Source organism: Colletotrichum jinshuiense, chromosome 4 (genome assembly GCF_051148585.1).
Source record: "Colletotrichum jinshuiense chromosome 4, complete sequence".
Classification (NCBI taxonomy): domain Eukaryota; kingdom Fungi; phylum Ascomycota; class Sordariomycetes; order Glomerellales; family Glomerellaceae; genus Colletotrichum; species Colletotrichum jinshuiense.
In genome coordinates, this window is record NC_139311.1 from 63663 (window position 1) to 85824 (window position 22162).

Below are 22162 nucleotides of genomic sequence, written 5' to 3' on the forward strand. Positions count from 1 at the left end.
ATAATGGACGTTCATGCCTCTCAGACTAGATTTGAAATGGACGGACTATACCCCTCAACATTGAGGGTTTTGTTTTACTAGATACGGTGTGAAATTGGTCGTCAGCACCAAATGTTGTTCTCATCGGCTTCTGCTGTGCGTCGCAATCAGGCTGTCCAACAATCTCCAGGCACCCTCAACGCTCTCCGGTATATCAACATGAACAAGGAATCGTTTTCCCTTGGGCCCATAACCATTTTCATCGTCTCGCAGTCGTGGAATCTCGCCTATAAGTAGGTCTACAAAGCGCTCCATACTCCATAGGCCACTTGTCCACCCAATTCGGGAGCTATCCTCGACATATACCAATTGAGCCAATGCATCTCCTACAATCTGTCCCTCATTGGCCGTTTTTACACTTACTTTGGGCGTGAAAGTTGGCCAGCTTACTACTCGCGGTGAAGCATCGCTTTTGCCCTCGTAGCATTTCTCGAAAGTCGCAACGGTCCGCCTAGACATTGAAGGGTCCTGGACCACTACAATCGATCGCGGTGAGTAGACTCCGCAGGCTTCCAAGACTCTTTGAGACTCCGATGCATTAGCACCGCAGTTTGCAGAGCGATCCTCTACAACAACCAACAACTTATCCTTGTCATCTGGGAGGATTCTTGCTTCATCCGATCCAACATCGAAGGCTTGGATGCCAAACCAGCGTTCTGCAATCAGTTGCAGAACGCGAGATTCGGGTTTCCCTTGAATCTCTTCGAATATTGCGCTGTAAGATGGGTGTCTCGCCACTGCATCGTACAGAAATGGCGTCGAATGTCCGATGCCGCCACACAAGACCAGCACTGTGTTCCTCCCGTCTCTAGCACGATTGATTAGCTGAACTGCCAGTCCTCGCGACCGCTCAAACGTACAGATTGATTGTACTGCCTGTTCCCACGCCGCTTGATTTGCATGCCGAAAATACATCATCGGCCAGGGAGAGAACCGAAGATGCACAAAAAACGATGACGTCGGTAGGTTGCTGGCCGATTGTTCCAAGCTCGGTATGTCGATTGGACAGAGAAGAGAAGAATTGGTTGAGGCTCTCAACGCTCTTGATCTCCTCATGCGCCAGGAACGACGAAAGAGTATTCACTGCTTTTGCTATTTCTGCCATTTTCAACTTCAAACAAAGTAACCTTTGGGATGTTTGTGGGTTGACGCGTGATCTGATATGACGCGTGAAGCAGGATCCGTCGTTCTGAGCGGGGTGCCTAAATGAGACCAAGTAGTGCGCTAACCCTAATATGGCATCTCCGCCATTGACAATGTCTCAATCACAGCCACAAGAGGAGTTGAGTTGCCTTTGATTATTTTGCAATGCTTGAAATGGTGTGAATGTCCTCTTGGCTATTGCAACTACCTTTCTTCCATAAATCCACAGTAAACGCCATCACTCATTCTAGTTTTCTTTTTCATCTTAATGTTTCTGTTGGTATCACGGGGATACCCGTACAGGTTGGAGCTCGCTGAATATCAATATAGTATATTCGGAAGCTATAAATCGGTATATAGAAGAGAAAGTAGGAGTTTGGCAGCGGCGGCGGCAGCCTAGATATAGCTGTTGTCAGCTCGGAGACGTGATCTCCGGGCTTCGCTGCTGCGGCGGGCAGCCTGGCTGCTGACCGCCTGCCCATATTCTGGTGACGTAATCCAACAGTTTCCCCTTGATGGTCTGAGTTCTCATTGATCATCGTGGAGTAGAATCGTAATTAGGCACATCGACAACCTAGAGCTTCGGATTTCTTTAGTGAATGGGCATAACAGATGTGCCATCACGGTCGTAATCTAGTAGATATCGATATCATGATTGTCAAAATTTCAACAAACAACCTAAAAATGTTGAGGGTTTATATTTTACCCATATCACTATTATCACCGACCCAAAACTGCGTCTTATAAGAAGACGAAACGTTTTAACTTGAACATGCTTCAAAACCGCTGTAATCCCATAGTGAAATCAATTGTGTTTTGTGTCCATCTAACTATGGAGTATCGAGACCAAATTTTGAGATATCGGAACAACCGCCTTTCACCTACTCTAAGCCACAGAGCCAATAGAAAAGAGCTGTGGGATTCTATAAATGTAATAAATGTCAAGGAGGGCCAGCTTGTGTTGGTATGCTGATACTTACAAATAAAAGCTGATGACACGCATATATACATTATTAGCTGTAATAGAAGAATTCGGCACGAAGAGTCTAGCCTTCTCCCAGATGGAAGACATAGAGACAATTTTTACGCTTATTATACCCACTTGCCCCTTGAAGATTTGCACATTTTGTATCAGAACAGACTGCCTGGTGAAAGTAGACTAAACTACTGAAGCCTTGCACAAATTCGTTCGTGGGTCAGTTGACGTCTACTTATATATCTTGCCCATCATCGATGACTGCAGATCTTTGATTCGCTTCAAAAGGAGTATGTATACCCCCAAAAGTGACGCCTGCATTGTTTTTATAAGCGGCGCACCCGCAAGAATTGACTAAAGCTATTATGGCATCAAGAACTGCAAGTTGACCTTGAAGGGAACTTAGATACGTTCCCTAGAGCCGAGGCAAATAATTAGCTAGCTGATAGCTATGAACTTGCAGCTCTTGCAAGAAGGCTGTCACTGATGCGCCTCGGACTTCTGCCTTGAAGGATTGGAAAAGTTATGGGACACAGCAATGGAGGTGACCAACTCTGCCAAGCTGAAGTAGTAAAACACGCCAACTAATTCAGAGCGTACCGAACGACTTGAACTCGGGGGAATTTCTGCCCCTCGGCCATTATTTCGGGTTTGTTGCATTACAAATTATTGCCACGTGGATTGCACAAGCTTTCGCATCCCGCGGCCATGGACACTGTTCAGCTGACAGCATCCCACCGGCATGTTAAGGTTATATACATTAAAGTCCACCCCGGATCCAAGCATCCCACTCTAACCACATTCCGACAAAGCCGAAGTTCTTTGCGGCAAAACAACTCGATCTTCAGCTTTCTCTTGTCCAGCCCGGATTATAATCTTAGCATTCAAAAACTCTATCTTCACATTCCGGCGATATGGATAACGAAAAGACTATGGAGGTTGTGAGAGTCATTGCGGCGCCTATCTCCGAAGTCTGGGCAGTCATAGCGGCATTCGGCTCCGAAAAGCTCTGGTTCCCCGGCGTCATCAAATCAAGTCTGGACGGGTTCGGAGTCGGCTCGGTGCGCACTCTCACATTTGACAACGGGACGATAGTGCACGAACGCTTGGAAGTAGCGGATCCCAAAACGCATACATTGATCTATCTCATTTTAGACGGCGTTCCCAACACAACCAACCCCCGCGGCACGTTGCGACTGACTGCTGTCGACGAGAATAAGACGCAGTTTAGCTGGTCAGGAACGTCGGATTGGACGGAGCCGAGTTTTAAACCCGTTCTGGCAGGAATTCTGGAGGATATGTTCACTGGATGCATGGATGCAATTGCAACCAAGGTTGAATAATTTTCAAAGTCTAATACCACAATATTAAAACCAGGGAAAGTTTTTACAAGAAGTTATGTACGCGGGCCTGGATAGGTGAGATATCTGAAGCCCTACAGATTTTGGAACCAACACGGAGAAGCACAAGTGTTATGGCTCGGTTCCATGTGTATGAACTGCGCGACTTTGGTAGTATCGGGGTTTAGTGTCGCGTGTGTAGTGTTGCGTGAGAAAGTACAACAACTTGTGCGACCAAGAGTTAGTTGAACGCGGTTGCGTTCAGTGAACAGCCTAGTCTCGGCGCGAACCCTTGCCCTTGTTCTTCTTGCACGGAGTCTGAGCGACAGGATCTACGGTTGAATCATGTTTAGCGACCGACTTGTCTCACTTGGCATTGTTTGTCACAGAACATGCAAAACAGAACTTCACAGCTCCAATCTACGAGAGGATTGCTTGAGGCTGGGCCATTCTTACAGATTGATACCAAAAAAAAATGCTGTTCAATTGTAACGATAATCTGAAGTCTAGTTCGTACCTTGTTCGCTTGCGAGGATGTCCTTGAGGCTGACATAGGCGTTCTCCAAAAGGTTCATCTCGCCAGGGCTGTTCTGGGTATAACGGGCGTTGTACTTCATGATGCTCTTGACCTTCAGGTAGTGGGCAATGTCGAGGGGGATAGGAGTTCCAACAACGTTCCATGCAATGGCCTCGGTGCAAGGAGGAGTGGTGAGGGAGCCAGAGTATCTTTTCGTAAGTTAGAATGGGAGCCAATGGGTTTCGTATTTGTATGGGGAAGAGGCGTAACATACTGGTAAATAGTGTTCTTCGAGAGATGCTCGGAGAGACTGGTGAAGTCCAAAGCACCAGTGGGTGCGTGCGATCCCCACTCGGTGACCTGGTCGATGTTCTCAAAGACGGCTGCCAGAAGAGGATCGGATGTCTCGGCGACCTCGATGGGGAAACCGACAACGGCAAGAGAGGAGCCTGACATAGCAATTAGCAACTTGTATGAGAATATTCGTGGCGATCAAAACTTACCGTTACCAACCTCGGCTTCCCACACAAAGTGAACCTCGATAGGGAAATGCTCGCCGTTGATGCGATGCTCGCTAGGAGTGTGGAAGTGGAACTGGCGCAGGCTGTAGGTCTTGCCGCCGTTCTCCATGGTTCCGTTGGCGCGGACCTCGAGGAAGCCTGAGAGGTTCTCGAGCTGAGCGCCCTCTGGGTGCTGCTCAGGGCTGAAAGTGATAGACGAGCCCTTAACCTGCTTGGTGTTGTCATTCTTGACGTTGATGGGAGACTGGTTCCTGCCGAGAGCGCAAGCAGAGTTGTTGGTGGTCAGAGAGTGCCAGTTCAGGGGTCCGTTCAAGCCGTCGAAGCCAAATACACCGTCAGCTCTCTTGAAGAGTTCGTCTCTCTTGAAGAGGCTGGTGCCATGGTGGCAAAATGCCGCGGCTGCGGGAATGAGAGAGAGGATGGCGGCAGACTTCATCGTGAAGAGAGAGATTGGAGTATACGAAAACTCGTAGAGATAAAAGAATGACTGGTATTCGGTGCGATTACTGAGATGGGATGGATGTTTTCACTATGAAACAACAGATTAGAACGCGGGAGATCGGAAGGTAAATATACACCATCACTGCAGAGTGGTAGTCGATCATGAGGGGCAGAAAGCTTTGACTTGAGAAGGATATTAATTTGGCGGAGTCATGGTGAGAGCTATCTTGGTCGAAGGCGACGTCTTGGCAGGTTTGCCTAGTCAAAACAGCAAAAACACAAACCCCCTTTGGGCATCTTCTGCTGACACTTTGCTTGAGCTATGGTAAGGGAAGACCTCTCTGTGGCCACGTGCTTGGCAATGATCAATCGCGGACGGGACTATGGACTAGGGGAGGGTGACGGCAGGGGTAAGAGTCAGGACTCCAAGAAACACATCACGAGAACGACGGGTATCTCCACGTACTAGCGGAAGCAAGGGCCACGAATATGTTGCCATTGAAGCGCCCCCCAGAGATTACCCGAAGCAGTGCGTTATCAAAAAACTCAAATTGGCGAGCGCTTGGCGTGAGGGCGTCGCTATGCCAGTGGGGATCACCCATTCCGCGTGAACACCACTTCGCCGTGGTTTTTTGGAGCGAAATGGCAAGTCTTGGCTGGCCGATGATTGATGAACTAGAGTGAAGACATGCCCGTGTTTGCAGCGCTGTCAAACAGGGCGGCCTTTCGGCGCCGATGCAGTTCTACGGGCGACTGACTCGCAATTTTAATAGCGATAAGTGGCCGTTTATTCATCAACCTCAGTCAAACTAGAACGAGAATAGCCGCCTCTCGCCAGGGTATGCTCATGCGTGCGCTTCCAGCTAAACCGTCCGAACTAGTCACAGCAGGCACGCGAACGCCGCACATGGCAATCGAGGCGAACACGGAGAAAAGGGGAAGGGAGGAAAGATGCTGACAGTCCGTGACAGGTGAAAAATTGGGACCAACACGACGCGACGATACTGACGCCAAGGACCAGGGATAGGGCCCTGGGACCCCGGGGAGTGATTTCCTGCATACGGTATTGGTGGAGGGGTTTAGCGCAAGATGAGGGCTAATGCTCGGCGTACCAGAGTAGACGCAGATAGATGGATTGAGCCCTGCGTGGTTGATGCTGGTCAAGATAAAGTTTAAGGCCCAGGCCAGCTATGCGCTTGGCTGGCGGCGGCCACTCTCATTAGGACTTGCGGAGACAGATATGAGCAGGTTCAGGCTAGGTCCTGTAAGTCCGCCCAAAGGCCAAGACTGAGGAGGGTCAGTGCCAGCGCGTTCTTTTGGAGCACAGCCACTCCGCCCCTACAACTCTACAGCAGTGTACAACCACTCTAGTCCTTAATTGCCACGGCGATCTGGTAACTGTAGGCGAGAGTGAAACTACTCCTGAGTGAGTAATGCTACCGGTAATTTACCCACAGCGCGTCATTTGCCTGTCTCCCCTCATATTTGGCCGTTGCCAAGGCTGCTGAGCCCATCCCAACAACCTACAGACGGCCTGGCTTGGCGAAGATATAGCTGCGGCGTTTCCTAGAATCTCCAAGAAAATTCCAAGAGAATTCCAAGACTTGGCCAAGCCTCTCCAAGACCTGGGGGACACACCCAAGTTGCTGGTTGAGGTATGGTGTCGCCGTTTTTCTCGTGGCTTGGAGCGGGCGTACCGGCACCTTGGAACAGGACCCAGCCGGCACATGAGAGCTTCGACTTTGCTTATTCCTCGGGCGCCGCCTAAGAAGCCGTTTAGCTCATGTTCCCTGGGCCGCTCCTCTTTTCGAGTGGACGCAAATCATCATTGGTCTGCCGTACTCCCTCCCAATGACATCCGAACTCGTACGATAGCACCGTGCTGTAGGAACATAGACACAAGAACGGGCTTTCAATCAATCACATCCGTCTCCGTTCAGCACTTGCCAACCCCATCCCCATCCTCGCTCGTCCGTCCCGTCTGTCTCATCCCATCTTCTTCCCTTCTCGAGCTTTCGCACTACTCAGGTGACTGGCCGGTTTCCGCAGCCAGCGCCAATGCTGCTGTCTTGGCGCACTAAATTCAGGACTGCAGCAGTGCGACAAGGAGAGGGCGCCGCGCAATTGGCTGCGTTTACGCCGTTCAAAGCTTTGTCTTTTGCCTGTCACAGAGTGGGACGGGGTGGACCTGCAGAATTCCAGAATTTCAATTATTCCATTTTCCTCCCATCCCGCCCGCTTGGACTTGGCAGCGGACTCTCTCTCTCATTCCAAGCACAGTTCTCCCCCAAGCATGAGTCGGCACAACAATCATCCATCCATCATCCATGTCTCTCTCATTGTCTTCCCTGTCAGAGGCGCTGCCGACTGATTCTTTGTCCGGGGTTGGCAGACTCGGCGCCCGCCCTACCGTCACTGCCTCGCCCACGTCATCCATCTGGCTGCATCTCCCCGAGTCCTTGTTCCGTCAGCACATCGTGGAGCTGGAGAAGTCCACCAATGCTGTGCCCGTCGATGCGCAGAAATTTCCGCTACCAGCCCCATCTACCGATTCATCGCAGAGCACCAACGATGCAGACGCACATGCGAATGCACAGTCAAATTCAGCGGGAGCCGTCTTGAAACCCCGAAAGTCCGATGGCTATCATCCCCGTCGGCTCCCGCTGGGCACCGAGCAGCGTCTAGCAGACGACATCGCTTACCTCATTGCTGTCGGCGAAGGGGCGCAGTCTGTCGCTGCTACCACCGTCCAGGAGAGTCGTATTCGGCCAGCAGGAAAGGCAGGCCTCAAAGTGACGATCGCCTCCGTTGACGCGATCGAGCCCGACTCGCAGGCCTTTCTCCGCTCAATTTTCCAAATGATGTCTGCCGCCGCGCCGAGTGCCAAGACATTACACAGCCGTCTCCTAGATGTCGTCGTCCGGCATCACCAGGCCCGTCTACTCAACCGCCTCCGTTCGGCCAAATGGCAGAAGCCAGCCTACCTATCCCGCACCCACAAGAAACCCCTGCACGCCGACTTTGCCAACCTGGTCCATCGCGCCCAATTTCTGTACACCAAAAAAGAGTCAGCCGCGCGGGCGCAGCTGGAGAAAGAACTCTTGGCTCTTGCGGCGTTATTACAAGCCTTTGAGACGGAGTCAAATGACCATGAGCTGCTAGTAGAAATTGTCGACTCCAGTTACCAGCTGTGCACCTCGCCCCTGGTCGCAAACTACCTCAATCGTCTACAAGGGGTCAGGGGCACAACTCAAATCCAGGCCTGTCTTAAAACCTTGCGCCAGCTGGAGAAAATCGCTGGATATTACCGCATCTGTCTGACTCTGGCAGGGTTGGCCCAATCTCATGCCGAGCTTTTTGATGGCGGCGCGGAATTTCTCTTTCTGCCTCCATACGAGGCCGTACCTCTCACCTTGGCTTACCAGCCATGGGCGAAATCGACACACGTGCACGCGGAAGTCATCTTGACAGTTCACCACGACTTGGAAAATAACGACAGTCCTTGGCACAAGCCCAGATGCCTTGGCGCCTCCAAGTGGTTTTGCTACCTTTGCTTCCTGTTCATCCGGCATCATGGTGCCTTCTTTGCAGCGAACACGCATGGGGCGTGCTATGATCAGTGGACGGTACCAGACCTTGCCGAATATCCTGAGACAGTGGTACACCACTACAGGAAAGTTTTGCGTGCGATGGATAAGGAGATTCAAGCCCAGACACTAGGCGCAATGTGGAAGCCGGAGCCAATGACAAGTCGCGAGAACCTGATAGGAATGATAGATGAATAAGTCTGCCAACAACAGAAAACCCCGTGCGCTGCATAGACCAGTTTGCTTGGTTCTCCCCCCTGTGGTTCGCTTCATTTCTTTCATATGCCTTATTTTGCAAGTCATGACTCTGCCATATACAGTAGATCCTCTGGCCCTGCGCGCCCGCTTGGGAGCACATGAATCGGGTCCGTTGACCAGTTTGCACACCTACCACTTGGCGCGGGATTGACATCGACTATTGCAGATCCATTATTATTGAATGTGGCATTGCTTTAGTCGACCATCTAGTACGTCTTCAGCTCAGCCATCTCTGAGGCCTCCCATCAAGCTGATTGCTCATAAAAACATTGAATTTTTGTTCCCCTCGTTACTTCGCCTTCATATACTGTCTTTAGTACTGATATGAAAGCCCAGTTCGGCTCAGCTTGCGTTTATTCAGGATGTAGTACTGGACGTTGGCCCAGATACCGCAGACCATCGCAGCGGTCGTGAGGCCGGTGATGACAGTCCATCCGTTGCGATACAAGGGGGCATCCTCGGACCGGAACAGCTGCTTGCCGACAATACCTGAGCAGTTGGCAGCCATGATGAGAATGGCCATCGTAATGGAGCGTTCGCCCGCCGACTTAGCATTCGCAGAAACCCACGCGCTATTGACGGGGTCTATCAAGACGAATCAGCCACTTGAACTCTAACGCGCTTAAATTAGAAAAGAGAAACTTACGCCAAGGAAACGAGAATGCAGTTGAGAGGGTCAACATAGCAAACCTCTGATTGCGCCCGGCGTCAAGGAGCAAGAAGTTGCCAAGCTGCGCATTGTTAGCAAAAATCCCGCCAAGGCTGGCCACTTGAGATGCAACTCACATTAAACCCCCAGAAAATCAAGAGTCCTAGGAACACCCATGGGCCGCGCACTCCCGTTTTATCACTGTTGACACAAGTCAGTTCTGTTTGGTTTTGGTCATGCCCATCGTTGTTCAGCTAGCACTCACGCAGTGAAACCCCAGAGCAAGTTAATAGGAAGCAGAATCCAGGAACCGATGGAAACCATGGCGTTGGACTCTAATCTTTCGAATCCCATGGAGCTAACGAGGGATGGGGCGTATGAGCCCATGGCTGATGATGGTGCAAGAGCAGCAATAGTAAAGATAACATGCGGAATGAGTCTCCAGTTGGTCAACTGTTCTCTTGTCAGCGTTGTCACCTTAATGCACATCGAAATCTGGCACATACCGCTGATCTCAGCTCTGGCCAGCTGACCGAGCTCCTGGCATGGGCTTTGGAAGGATCGTCGATCATGACTCTTTTGTAGAGAATCTCGGACTCTCGCTCCGTGAAATAACGTAAACCGACAATTGAGACCGGGTTGCTGACTTGATTGGGGAAGGATATAAAGAAGGCAAGGCCGACTAGTACGGTGAATATGCCCTCAAGCTATTTTTCGTTAGTAGCTGTTGAAATACTTTTTTTCGTTGTCTTAAAGTTGAGGAATTTTTGACTTACCAAGAAAAGCCATTGCCAGCCAGCAAGACCAGCCACGCCCCTCATGTGCAAACTACAGAGATAAATATTAGTGACTGCACAGGCGATGTTTCTGTTGCTAACTTACATTCCGTAGGCAATGAGACCTGAGCAGGCGCCGGCAAGCATGTTGCCGATGAAAAACCACGAGAACCTCTTACTGGTCTCATCTCTTTTGTACCATCGCGTCATTGTGAAGAGTGCGGCGGGAATGAAACCAGCTTCACAAAGGCTGGGGTGCTGTTAGCCAGTAAACGCCAGGGGGGGTAGAGCTGACAAACTAACCCAAGAAGCAATCGAGTGGCCATAAAGGGGCCGAGACCCTTCTGAAAAGCTTGGAATGTTGCGACCAAGCCCCTGGTATTAGGTTAGCACTGTTCAGTCTCTTTGCCAAGCTTTCGGAGAGCCCACCATGCGACGATCTGCCCACCAATCCAGAGCGTAGGCCCAACCCGATAGAGAATTAAGTTGCTTGGGATCTTGTAATTCAAGTTAGTTACGCTCGTTACTACGTCTCTTTCAGCAGAAACTAACCTCAAGAATAACAATACCAGCAGACAACAGCTGCTGGCCAACGTTGAACTGGTTCTGGGTGATGCCAACGTCTTTGAGGAAGTAATCGGTCAATGCATTGCCCCTGGGCCTTGTCAGATGAATTATCTCAGTATTGTTCTCGCTTTCCGTACATGTTACCACGGTCGAGTTGCAGAGCGAAGAAGGCGAGAATCAAGAGGGGCATGATCAAGAAATCGATCCTGTGAGCAGTCAAAGTTAGCGAAAGTTGCCCCAAAGACATATGACGGGCGCAAATTACTTTCGGACCAGACGCTGTTCCTCCTCGGGCGACCAGTCAATCTCGGGATAGTCGCCATCGCTTTGGCTTTCGGGGCCCTCGGCCACAGTCTTGAGTTGCTTCTCGTCTACGGCAGCCATTGTCGAGGGCTCGGGTTGATCCTGCGGCAGGGTTTGGAGTCGCGAACGGTATGGCAACAAATGGGCTTCACAGAACGTCCAACATTTTTGCAAACAATCACTGACAAGCAATGCTTTTTAATAAACCCACTACCATGTAAAGAACTTGCATGTAGACCCTCTATGGCTCCGGTTGACAGGCCCCAGACTTGCCTTACGGTTCCGCGTTCCACTTCGGATGCAGCTCTCAAACTCGATTCTGCCACAACGGGATGGCATGAAGCCATAAACTCGGTATTTCCGTGGAGAACTGACTAGGAGACCACGCGATTGGGAGCCATTCTAGTGGACTATAGGCATGCTCTTGAGGGTCTTGAGGGTCTCCTTCGGCTCATCTCCAAAACCAGAACGGGGGTGACCCACTTTCCGTTGATGCCATCGTTTAGAGCGCTCACGCCATCGACCACCTCTCACGACACTCAAAATGTTCATTATCGCATCCACACCAGCATGAGTCTGCTTACCTAACCCTCTGATGCAATCGGCAGTTGGGATTGCGAATGTTCTCAAAGCCAATTGAGTTGTCCATTTCATTACGAGTTGCCGGCTTTCCTTCTAGGCCTGCGTGCGCTAGCCGCCATTCTGCGCGATTATGTCGGTCGCAGTCCGACAGGCACTCTATCCGGCTTGGATTCCTATCTTCCGACTCTGGTACGAGTCAAAATTATCTTCGGGTATCGTTCTCTGAGCCTGCTCGTCATTCGCAGGCGTTGTGGGCGGATATACGCGTGTTAACGCCGCACCGTCTGATACTTCAACTGTTGATGCCCACCCGTTTTTGGTTAGAGTCGGAACTGTCCCGTCGTCTTGGGTACGCTCAGTGCGGCGTTCTTCCACTGAAAAATAACTTGAACTGCGACGCACGGCTACCCAAAAGCAATGGGCAATTCATTCTTTATGTATTAATGTTCTCAATGGCGCACACCATCACCCACGAATGAGAAGACTGGCCCGTCCATCTCTCATCTGCAATCCAAATCGCGCAATGTCTGACGATAGATCAGCCTGGTCCTGTTTTATGAGGGGACTGCGGTAATGATGTGCTCATGGAGTCAGTGATAAGAGGGGTAAACTGTCGTGAATGATCATGAAGTTGGCTGTTCTTGGACTTGTTCAATATCATTAACATTTTCAGTCATGGCAAACCTGGAGTCCAGAAAGCACATCTCCCCAGACTCGGGGTTCCCCATTGTCCTCCACTCTCATTTCCATCCCAAGGTCAAAGACCACGTACCCCCCGACCCCATCCGAGAGCAGATTTTCCCGCCCAAGGACAGGGCATCTTTCGCTGATCTCGACAAAAAGTCCCTCTTCTCCATCGCCAACCGGGTCGATCTGACCGAGTCAATTGGTACCGTACTGGAGAATGTGCAGTTATCCCAGCTCACCCCACAGCAACTTGATGAGCTCGCGCTTCTCGTAACGGAACGTGGGGTTGTGTTCTTCCGCGATCAGGACTTGACTACCGAGGGTCAAGTAGAGCTATTTGAACACTACGGTATACTTGACCGTCATCCAGCCCAAAAGGACGTCAAGCATGTCGTTATTAAAGGGAGTCGCGAAGACCATCGCGAGATACTCAAGTACACTCCATGGCCCTCCGGAGATTTCCATGCCGACACATCGTTTGAAGTCAATCCTCCATCTTATTCCCTTCTGCGCATGGAGGAACACCCTGAGGTTGGGGGCGATACGGCCTGGGTATCTCAGTACGGACTTTACGATGCTCTCAGTGACGCCATGAAAAGATTCGTAGATGGCCTCCATGCCGTCCACACCTCAAGATTGCAGTATGATACTATTTTGGACCTCTGGGGAGTTGGTCCAAACCGACCCCCTATTGACTCGCACCACCCAGCCGTCAGAACCCATCCGGTCACTGGACTCAAAGCACTGAATATCAACCCAGGCTTTGTGACGGCCTTTGCGGAACTAAAGAAATATGAATCGGACAAGTTGTTGGACTTCTTCGCGTATCACATCCACTCTGCCGATGACCACGCTGTTCGCTGGAAATGGCAAGTCGGAAGCGTCGCCATGTGGGATAACAGGTTCGATATACTGTCACTAAGATGATGTTCTAAATTCAAGCTAACTATGATTAGATGCACAATTCATCGCGTAATTCCAGGAACATACGACGCACCGCGAAGGGGTATCAGAACCACAGTGTTCGGAGAGAAACGTAAGCATAGGTCCCTTTTCTCAATTACAACTTGAATCGTCTGATCACCGTTGCAGCGTACTTTGATCCGGCTAGTGAAAGCAGAAATGAAAGAGACAGAAGACTCAGAGAGGGGAGGCATAAAACAAAGGAGGAGAATGGCGGAAGCCAGAAGCCCGGCGCAGCAGACATTCTCGCGTAAGATGGCCATCTTGCATGGGCCTAATTGCTTTGCTTTATTATATCTGAGATCGCTATCTTCTTTATTTAAAAATCTTGACAAATTGAGAATGAAACCCCCTTGATTTGACATATTCAGCTATAGCGAGTCTACGTCGAGTAACGTTCCGGCTCGAGTGGTGCCCTAGATGTGCCAGGTTTTGAGAAGTTTTTGAACAAAAGTGCTACTTTTTCTCGAAAGTTGCAGAGAAATAGTCAGAAATAAATATATTAGGCTTTCTGGTGGATTACACGGCCGGCAGAGTACGGTCAGGCTATCAGAGGCAGCCGGCCACAGCGGCGGCGCCCGAAGATTATGTTTCCGGCTGCCAACAGATATATCTTCACTACTGCTGATGTTGCTGCTAACCTCCTAATTTCTCTTCTACATACCGATTCACTAGCTTTCGGATATACCATATTGATATTCAGCGAGCTCCAGCCCGTACGGGTAGAACTGTGATACAGCAGTTATCCCTGTGATACCAACAGTCCCTTTAATTCCTTAAAGACATACGTGAGTTATCCCTGTGGCACGTCTTCGCTGTGACTGGACAAAGCCGCTGTAATATCCCATTCGGGTTGTTGTACATATTTCATGTCTCTAAGTCTATATCTTGCTATAAGTGGTAGTCTGAGACACATGACCTGCCGTAGCGGCTCCCTTTCTTCATTTCCTCGTATCAGTCGCGAAAAGTTTGTCCCCCGTGGTATACATCAATATACATGACTCTATGCTTGTTTACTTTTACACGGAATCGAGCTAAGTCTATCCGACTTTGAGAAAAGGCACGGCACTACTGTTCGAGTCACATTGGTCGCTTCGTTGTGGCATGACCAATAATATCGAATCGTTGTGTCCACACGCGTCATGCCCAATAATTATTCCCTGGTAACCTTCCAATTTGTGTGTACTTGGATCGAGGTTTTCGGTTGCTCTCTCGTCAACTTTCTCTCGGAGCCGCCGTCGTCGTTGCTTGCCGTTTCCTGGTCCTTATCATTCTAATAGAAGTTAGCACATCTGCGAAGAAAACTTGAGAGGGATTTCAAATAAGGTGGCAACGCACCAGCTCTATCCATGCTGTGTATTGACCTGGTTTGGGCTGAACTTTGAGCTGGCCACTTCGTGATCCCTTGTTGAAGCCACTGTGACTATTGGAGTTTTCCATCGAGGACGATTTGTACTTCGTTCTCCATCGCAGATAGAATGGACGAAGCATGGGAATGTTGATGCAAAGACCTGCAAGCATGAGTTCGACAGTGCAGAGCATGAAGGTTGTCAGGGAGGTGCCAGTTAGGTTTCCGATGAGGTCGATGACGTAGATTTGCCAGAATCGAACAATTCCAATAACACAGCATCTGTATAAAGTCAGTCCATCATTGTGGATGTCTGTATTGAGGGAAGCAGGTTCACTTACGCCAAACCCAGAGCAAAGCAGGCAATGACAGCAGTTTTCTCAGTCTTGCGCATCTGCAACTGCCAAACAGTCCATATAGGTAAGATGACGATAAAGAGATCAGTCACAACGTTTGTCATGATGATGCACTTCAGAACCAGAATCTGGTCCATGCAATGACCGATGCGTTGCACCGTCCACTGCTGAGATATTGGGTCGCAAAGGAAGATGAAGACAAAGGTGAAGATCAGGGCCCAGGCAATGACAACACCACCAATGGCGAAGATCCACCACCTAAGCTGAACAGAGAATGCTCTATAATAGAACCAGAGCTGGCTGAGTTTCAAAGTTGCCAGTGCCCAAAGATAAACAAGGGTGAAGGCAAAAGTCACCTAAAGAGGACCAGATTAGAAAGAGTTCTCAGAACTCTATCTACAGAACGCGTCGCGAAAGCAGTTGAAACTGACTTACCTTCAAAATGTATTGCATGTTGTTCAGTACTGTTTCTTTGTGTTAGTTTATGTTACTTTTCTGTGCGGTGTAGTGAAGTAGTTGTATGGCTCACGTACACTTCGGATACACCTCAGAGCTCGGGTCAAAGTTGTATCCCACCCCAGATGTAAAAACTGCATATAATATCAGACCGCTCGATTTTACCAGACCATGACTACACGAGGCTTACCTGCGGCATTCAAACCTATTGTGCTCCCTGAGAGAAGCTATTGCCAATGTTAGTGACTGTTTGCTCTAATGATATTTCTTTGGTGACGAACGCATGCGATCAAGGCCAGAATATCATCTCCTCCAATACCAACCCCGCGAAACCGACCCCAAAGCCGAGCAGACACCACCAATGCAAAAAGCACCCATAAAAAGCATATTGCTATGAGTGAGTGCTTGGCACTGGCCGTCATTGGGATGTACATAGGCGGTGGCGTGGCCAACGCGTTTTCCGTCGTGGCCATGGTGGGCGGCCGATGAGGTTCTCGAATTCGATGACCAGGCGAAAGATGAATGCAAGACGATTAAGGGTCAAAAGCGACCCGGATCTTGGGGAAAGCACGACATAACAAGAGATATACAGAATGGAATACCAATCCCTAGCAGCCCCAGAGGTCCCAGCAGTTAGAGTTGTACTATCCTAGCATTCGTTCTCGGCGGTACCCATATGTTGCCCATGCTTTGCGTTCTCCGCAGTAACGTCGGCCACCCACTTTTGGCCACCCCCACTGTTGGCCACCCAAAAATGCCTCAACACCACGATGGATATACTTCAACCCTAACTTCCACAACTTTTCCACTTTACATCCAAATCACTTCATTTTTTCAGCATCACTTATTTCGACCTCAATAGGCCAGTATTCCGAATATAAGATTCATCAGGCTCTTCAAGCTGTTACAGCTGGTTAATCTATCAACAAGGCTGCTATAGAATAGGGCATACCTAGATTAACACTTCGCCATCGGCTCCAGGGCAGTCAACCTAGGAAGGTTGTATTTACAGACCTCCAGCGACTCTCTTAGAGCCAGGAAAGTAAGCTGGCTAAGTGGGTTTATATCCAGGCTGCCCTTAGAGTTGCCCCAACCCATCAACAAGTAAAGGAATTCGCTAAGCATGTCTTACACGCCAATAGGGATACCCAACTACTTAGAAAGAACTAGATAGACGGCTTTAAACAAAGGAACCCATCTATTGCAACTTAGAGAAGTCAAGCAATCGATTCTAGACGTATTAATAAAGCCTCAGCTAACATACTAAAGGATTAGTTTAAACACTTTGACATCCTTTAGATTAACGTAATTAAACCAGCTAATAGATACAATATAGATGAGACTAGTATTCTTAAGGGTAAAAGATCTAATAGGCTAGTAATAGGTTCGTCTAAAACTAAGTTAGTTTAAAAGAAGCAGCCTAGATTAAGGGTTTAGATATCTATTATTAAGTGTATCTCAGCTGAGTGCTAAGCACTACATCCTCTTATTATATATAAAGGTAGATTAGTCTAACAGTAGTAGTTCCCTCTAGATCTTAACCCTTATACCAACTAGGAGTTTACTACAACAGATAATAGTTAGACAACTAACTAGACTACTGTTAAGTAGTTGCAGAGGGTGTTTATTCCTTAGACTACCTGTAAGGATAGGTCTAGCTAGCTTGAGGCTAGACTATTGATTCTAGATGGGTATAAAAGCTATAAGACAACAGACTTTATATAGATATACTATATTAACAAGATCTACCTATTATTTCTACCACCACATACATCCTACATCCTCTAGCCACTAGATTAATTAGTCTTTAGGCCTTTAAAAGTGGCTTATAGAAAGCAGCTTGGCTGGCTTACTCTATGCGACGATACTACTATTGTTAGTAAAAGGAACTTCATAGATTACTACTAGAAGGCACGTTTAGCTGCCCTTACGAAGCAGAATATCACAAGTAGCTAGAAGTAGACTAGATTATAGCCTATATCAATAGCAAGGCCTATAATAAGCAAGCTGCTGCTGTTAGCACTAACTACACCAACCACACCAGCCAACCAGACTACCCAACTAAGCCAGGGCAGTATACAGGCTGCCCAGAATGTTAATAGATAGGATTCCGTAAGATCTACTGTTGTATAGTCTACACCCAGAAAGACTAGAGATCTATTAGATCAGCTTAGATCATTTAGTCAGCTTAAGCCGGGCAGTCAAAACGTTAACACACAACGCCAGCTATTCAGAAAGGTCAAAAAAGGATTCCATAAGCAGGCCTACCAACTAGCAGTTGCCCAGCAAGAAATTCACTACCTACAGAAGAAGGTTGACGATGGGAAGAAAAGGAAGAAGCAGAAGGTTAAAATAGACCCTAATACGAAGTTCGCAAACATCCAGGATATACGGCGCGCCCAACAAGAAGCTGGTGAAGCTGAAAGTGGGATAGATGAATCCAGCGCATCTGATTGCCCTAGTGAATCAGAAGACTGTATTGTAGTTGGTGGTGGGTAGAGTCAATAGTTAATTGAAGTCGATACCCATGGTACGGTTGTCATGGTATTTTGGGTGGCCAACAGTGGGGGTGGCCAAAAGTGGGTGGCCGACGTTAGGCAATCAAAAGGAAAATCGCAAGCTGTACGGCTCGCCTGTGAGTTGCGAAATCTGTTTTGCGGCACCGAGATGTCAAATATCCCTGGTCTCGGGCTATGCGACTTGGCATCCATGGACCACATGTACAAGGGACTGCAACGCGATGACTCGCGCTTAAACATGAACGCCCATATTACTTTCGGGCGACTCCGGCGGCCCGAGGGGCCCGCTCATCAAGGGCTTCACATTGATGCCCAACCACTTGGTGCTTAATAGTCACAGACTTGACCAAAGCACATTTCAGGATATTTGCCATTACTACGAATGTTTGCAGTATTGTTGGTCTTCTTATATTGACGACATCGATGGCTATGTTTTCTGCCTCCTGCTGCATTTCGTGGGCACTGAGATATGCCGATTTAAGTACACTAGTGTAAAGGCACGGCACTCAAGGGTTCGTTCCATCGGACTCTGAGAGCCCCATATTGCCATTTGGAAAGGTTAGTGTTGCAAGGGAAAGGAGTGCCTCGAATCCTGGTGATAAATGTCAGAATGACTAGCTTCCTTGGCTTTGGTGTGGACCTTCTTGTCTACGGCACCGTTCCCCGGCACGGCCCTGTCCCCCCCGGTGCCGTTGGAAATTGACGCTTGCTGTTACCGGGATACACCGCGCCAATCAAGTCAGGTCGAACCCGAGTTGGGAAAAGGTGGTGGGGGTTGACCGACCAATGGCTACCCGATTGGTTATTTTACAAAAGTATGCCTGTTGGAATTGCTGATCATCTCTTCAACAAGCAGATTGACCCTCCTGAAAATTAGGCACACAAACTTGTCATCCTTCTCAGGACCGAAATGCTTAGTTGGAGTTGAAACGCCATTAGCACATGCATCGCTCGCCAGAGCCCGGAAACGTGGATCGAACTGCTGCGGTTTTATTCGGTACGGACGAGGCGGTTGCCTTATTGGGAGAACCGATCTCCAAATGGAAACCATGATCCCACTATCAGCATCACTCTGGTCCTCAAAAGGGCTCTGGTGCTATGTATCTGATGATCAAAATCGTCTAAACCGATATTAAGAACAACATGTTAGGTTCTATCAGTTGCCCGTCCTCGTTGTTCCCCGACAGAAATCAACAATAAACCTAAATTGGGAGAGAGATTCAGGCTTTCATCGTTCGATCGCCTCTAGCGTCCAGAAATAGTGTTAGTGAATGTTCCCTTGGGCCGTGCTGGTAAAATGATGCTTCGTCATCTATTCGCTATGATACAGTTATCCCAAGCACCATTTTGAATATGGGTTCAAGATGCAGCAAATAGGGCTCGTATTTCTCGTAAGAAGGACTGCATCATCAGGCCCATCCAAACGGTGCAAGGAGTGTTGCTGAAGTGGATATCTAGTGGGGTTATCTTATCTGCAGCCCCTGGTTCCTTCATTACAATAACAAGAGGTACATGACGATCTATGAATGATCCGTTCTAGCGCTGGCTACGTTGCATTACGGCAAGTGCATCCCAAAACTATGGCGGTGTGGGAATCTCACAGCCCAGAAGGATTCGTTCTTGCTCAACACCTCGTTCCACAATAGGCTTGGAAGTTGATAGCGACTAGTTATCCCTGAGGACCTCTAGTAAAGATCGCCAATCGTTGTCCGGGCCACCATCTCGTCTTGCATTGCATTTGACAGTCAAACTCCGTTATGGGAGTGATGCCCATCTCTCGCACGTGCTTCGGTGACAATGTCTCATCAAGTAATAATTCTTCAACGGCCACTAGTTGCATATTGTGGATTGGCTCCGCAACGTTGGTGCACTAGCCCACACTAGTAGATATTTTTTGTCAAGGTCCCCCCCTCTCAGGGGGCTGTTGTAGTTGTGCATTCGATCTGCTCGACTTTATGGGGTTTCAGGATCATGATGGCACTCAAGTTAACCACTCAGCGCACGCGTTTTATGAATGACCTAGTAGCCGGTGGGACCCTGAGAGAAGTGGGATGCGGCACTTTGGTGGTGCAGTTGGGTGCTATGCGCAGTATATAGGTCTCACATAAACATATATGCAGCAGACGCCGCATTATCACGAGGATCGCCCTCCCCCTCTTCCCCTCCAGTGCATACTCTGCTCTGTCCAAGTAGATCCAACAGTTCATGCCCAACATGGCTTCGAACGTTGTCATAGACGGTCTCAAGGCTGCCATAAGCCCTGTTGCCATTGTCTATTTCATTGGCCTTTGGGTTGCGTACTATGTCGCCATCGCCCTATACAGCATTTCGCCATTTCACCCACTGTCCCGCTTCCCCGGGCCCAAGATCGCCGCCGCGACCTACCTATACGAGGCTTACTATGACTGGTGGTTGCTTGGAAAGTATGGCAAGGTTATCGCACGGATGCACGAACGCTATGGTAAGTTGGACCAGCCCTGGTCATGAGCACGACTCAGTCTTGACAACGGAATCGCAGGCCCCATCGTCAGAATTAACCCGGACGAGCTTCATGTTTCCGACCCCTACTTTACCGACGAAATCTATGCTGGTCCAGGCCGCGTCCGCGATAAGTGGCAACATCAACTCAACACCGGCGGTGCGGGCCCCGTGTCGGTCACCGGCTTCTCCACCGTCAGCCATGAAGTCCACCGCATGCGCAAGGGAGCCCTTTCCAAATTCTTTTCGCGCCAGCAGATGCTCAAGCTTGAGGGAGAGGTGCAAGAATTCTGCCAACTCACGGTTGACAAGATGCTCCGCTCGGCCGGCAAGGAACCCTTCGACGTCAAGGAAGCCTTCAACTGCTTCACTGCGGATATCATCTCGCAGTATGCATTCGGAGAGCCCATGGGCTTCATTGCCCAGGAGGGTTGGGAACCTAACTTCGCCACATGGGTCAAGTCATTCTTCAAGAGTGCCTACATGATGAGACACAACGCCCTTGGCAGAAAGATGGCGCAAGTGATGCCCATGATGGCCGACTATTTGGGCGAGGACATCAAGTCAGTCATGAGGCAAATGAACGTGGTTATCCCTGGTTATATTAAGGCGGCTCTGAGCAACCCTGAGAACGGAAGAGTTTTCGCCGAACTCATGGATTCCAAGGTACTGCCCGAGGAGGAGAAGTCCTTGTACCGTCTCTCTGGAGAGGGGTTCAACTTCTTGCTTGCCGGAACCGAAACTACTGCTGTAAGTTGACACTAATCCGCTGTATGTTGGCTCAGCGTTAACCCTATGATCCCGCAGGCTACCTTGACCGTCATCACCTACTACCTGCTCGCCCAGCCCAAGACATACGCGCGCCTGATGCAAGATCTGCAAGGCCTCAACCCTTCTAACCTTAAGTGGACCGAACTCGAGCAAAAGCCGTACCTGTGGGCCGTTATCCACGAATCCTTGCGTATGATGCCGGGTGTTTCTCACAGATCGGCAAGAATTGCTCGTGATGAGGATCTTGTCTACAAGACACGCGACGGCAAGAAGGAATGGGTCATTCCCAGAGGCACCCCCGTTGGCATGACCTCCATGATCAACCACTGGGACAAAGAACTTTTCCCCGATCCTGATGAGTTTATTCCCGACCGCTGGTTGGTCGATGGGCAGCCCAATTACAAGCTTCAAAAGTTCTTGTTGGCGTTTGGTAAAGGCAGTCGCTCGTGTATTGGCGAGAAGTAAGTCTCGATCGCTTTTTGGGGGGCTTTGCGTGTCTAAATGCTAACTTTTCTCGTAGCTTGGCGTACTGCGAAGTCTATCTCATGGCGGCTCTGATGGCCCTGCGTGTCATCCCCAGATCGCGCCTGCATGAGACGACTGTGGAAGACATCTCTTATGACCATGACCTGATTGTGGTCCAGACTAAGAAAGGTTCAATTTCTGTCAAGATCCAAATTTCGTAAACTGTTCAGAATCGGATACTTGCTTGTATGAAGTCCAAGTATTAGATACACAGTAGGCGAGTACACCTTGCGCGGTGCATCTTGAATTTCTCAAGAGTTTGTTTCCAACTCTTGGTGAGCATCTCACCGTTGTCTAGGATTATTGGTAATCCGACAGAAGACATGGCGATGCGACCAATGGAGTAGTAACTGCAGCTTT

General features: G+C 49.2%; 8 protein-coding genes across 8 annotated transcripts; 4 read left to right on the forward strand and 4 right to left on the reverse strand.

The window, feature by feature from the left end:
- Positions 1–120: 120 nt before the first annotated feature.
- EsH8_IV_000013 (uncharacterized protein) lies at positions 121–1144 on the reverse strand (the record flags this gene model as incomplete). The annotated part of the gene is made up of 2 exons (XM_083264903.1): positions 121–847; positions 900–1144. The coding sequence occupies 2 exons, from the start codon at positions 1142–1144 to the stop codon at positions 121–123; spliced, it is 972 nt and encodes a 323-aa protein (XP_083123798.1).
- Positions 1145–3072: 1928 nt separating this feature from the next.
- Positions 3073–3501, forward strand: EsH8_IV_000014 (SRPBCC family protein; the record flags this gene model as incomplete). Its single annotated transcript, XM_083264904.1, has 1 exon — positions 3073–3501. The coding sequence occupies one exon, from the start codon at positions 3073–3075 to the stop codon at positions 3499–3501; it is 429 nt and encodes a 142-aa protein (XP_083123799.1).
- A 270-nt stretch (positions 3502–3771) lies between these two features.
- EsH8_IV_000015 (carbonic anhydrase family protein) lies at positions 3772–4972 on the reverse strand (the record flags this gene model as incomplete). Its single annotated transcript, XM_083264905.1, has 4 exons — positions 3772–3830; positions 4016–4224; positions 4290–4464; positions 4519–4972. The coding sequence occupies 4 exons, from the start codon at positions 4970–4972 to the stop codon at positions 3772–3774; spliced, it is 897 nt and encodes a 298-aa protein (XP_083123800.1).
- A 2332-nt stretch (positions 4973–7304) lies between these two features.
- On the forward strand, positions 7305–8762 carry EsH8_IV_000016 (nucleic acid/nucleotide deaminase domain-containing protein; the record flags this gene model as incomplete). Its single annotated transcript, XM_083264906.1, has 1 exon — positions 7305–8762. The coding sequence occupies one exon, from the start codon at positions 7305–7307 to the stop codon at positions 8760–8762; it is 1458 nt and encodes a 485-aa protein (XP_083123801.1).
- Positions 8763–9135: 373 nt separating this feature from the next.
- EsH8_IV_000017 (major facilitator superfamily domain-containing protein) lies at positions 9136–11198 on the reverse strand (the record flags this gene model as incomplete). Its single annotated transcript, XM_083264907.1, has 12 exons — positions 9136–9407; positions 9469–9553; positions 9609–9672; positions 9737–9924; positions 9978–10178; positions 10248–10299; positions 10354–10497; positions 10551–10622; positions 10677–10744; positions 10800–10902; positions 10952–11020; positions 11080–11198. The coding sequence occupies 12 exons, from the start codon at positions 11196–11198 to the stop codon at positions 9136–9138; spliced, it is 1437 nt and encodes a 478-aa protein (XP_083123802.1).
- A 1176-nt stretch (positions 11199–12374) lies between these two features.
- Positions 12375–13313, forward strand: EsH8_IV_000018 (TauD/TfdA dioxygenase family protein; the record flags this gene model as incomplete). Its single annotated transcript, XM_083264908.1, has 1 exon — positions 12375–13313. One exon carries the CDS (start codon positions 12375–12377, stop codon positions 13311–13313), a length of 939 nt encoding a protein of 312 aa, XP_083123803.1.
- Positions 13314–14502: 1189 nt separating this feature from the next.
- Positions 14503–15506, reverse strand: EsH8_IV_000019 (uncharacterized protein; the record flags this gene model as incomplete). Its single annotated transcript, XM_083264909.1, has 4 exons — positions 14503–14622; positions 14688–14979; positions 15039–15409; positions 15489–15506. 4 exons carry the CDS (start codon positions 15504–15506, stop codon positions 14503–14505), a joined length of 801 nt encoding a protein of 266 aa, XP_083123804.1.
- Positions 15507–20242: 4736 nt separating this feature from the next.
- Positions 20243–21963, forward strand: EsH8_IV_000020 (cytochrome P450; the record flags this gene model as incomplete). Its single annotated transcript, XM_083264910.1, has 4 exons — positions 20243–20489; positions 20547–21256; positions 21314–21738; positions 21798–21963. The coding sequence occupies 4 exons, from the start codon at positions 20243–20245 to the stop codon at positions 21961–21963; spliced, it is 1548 nt and encodes a 515-aa protein (XP_083123805.1).
- Between the last annotated feature and the right edge of the window lie 199 nt (positions 21964–22162).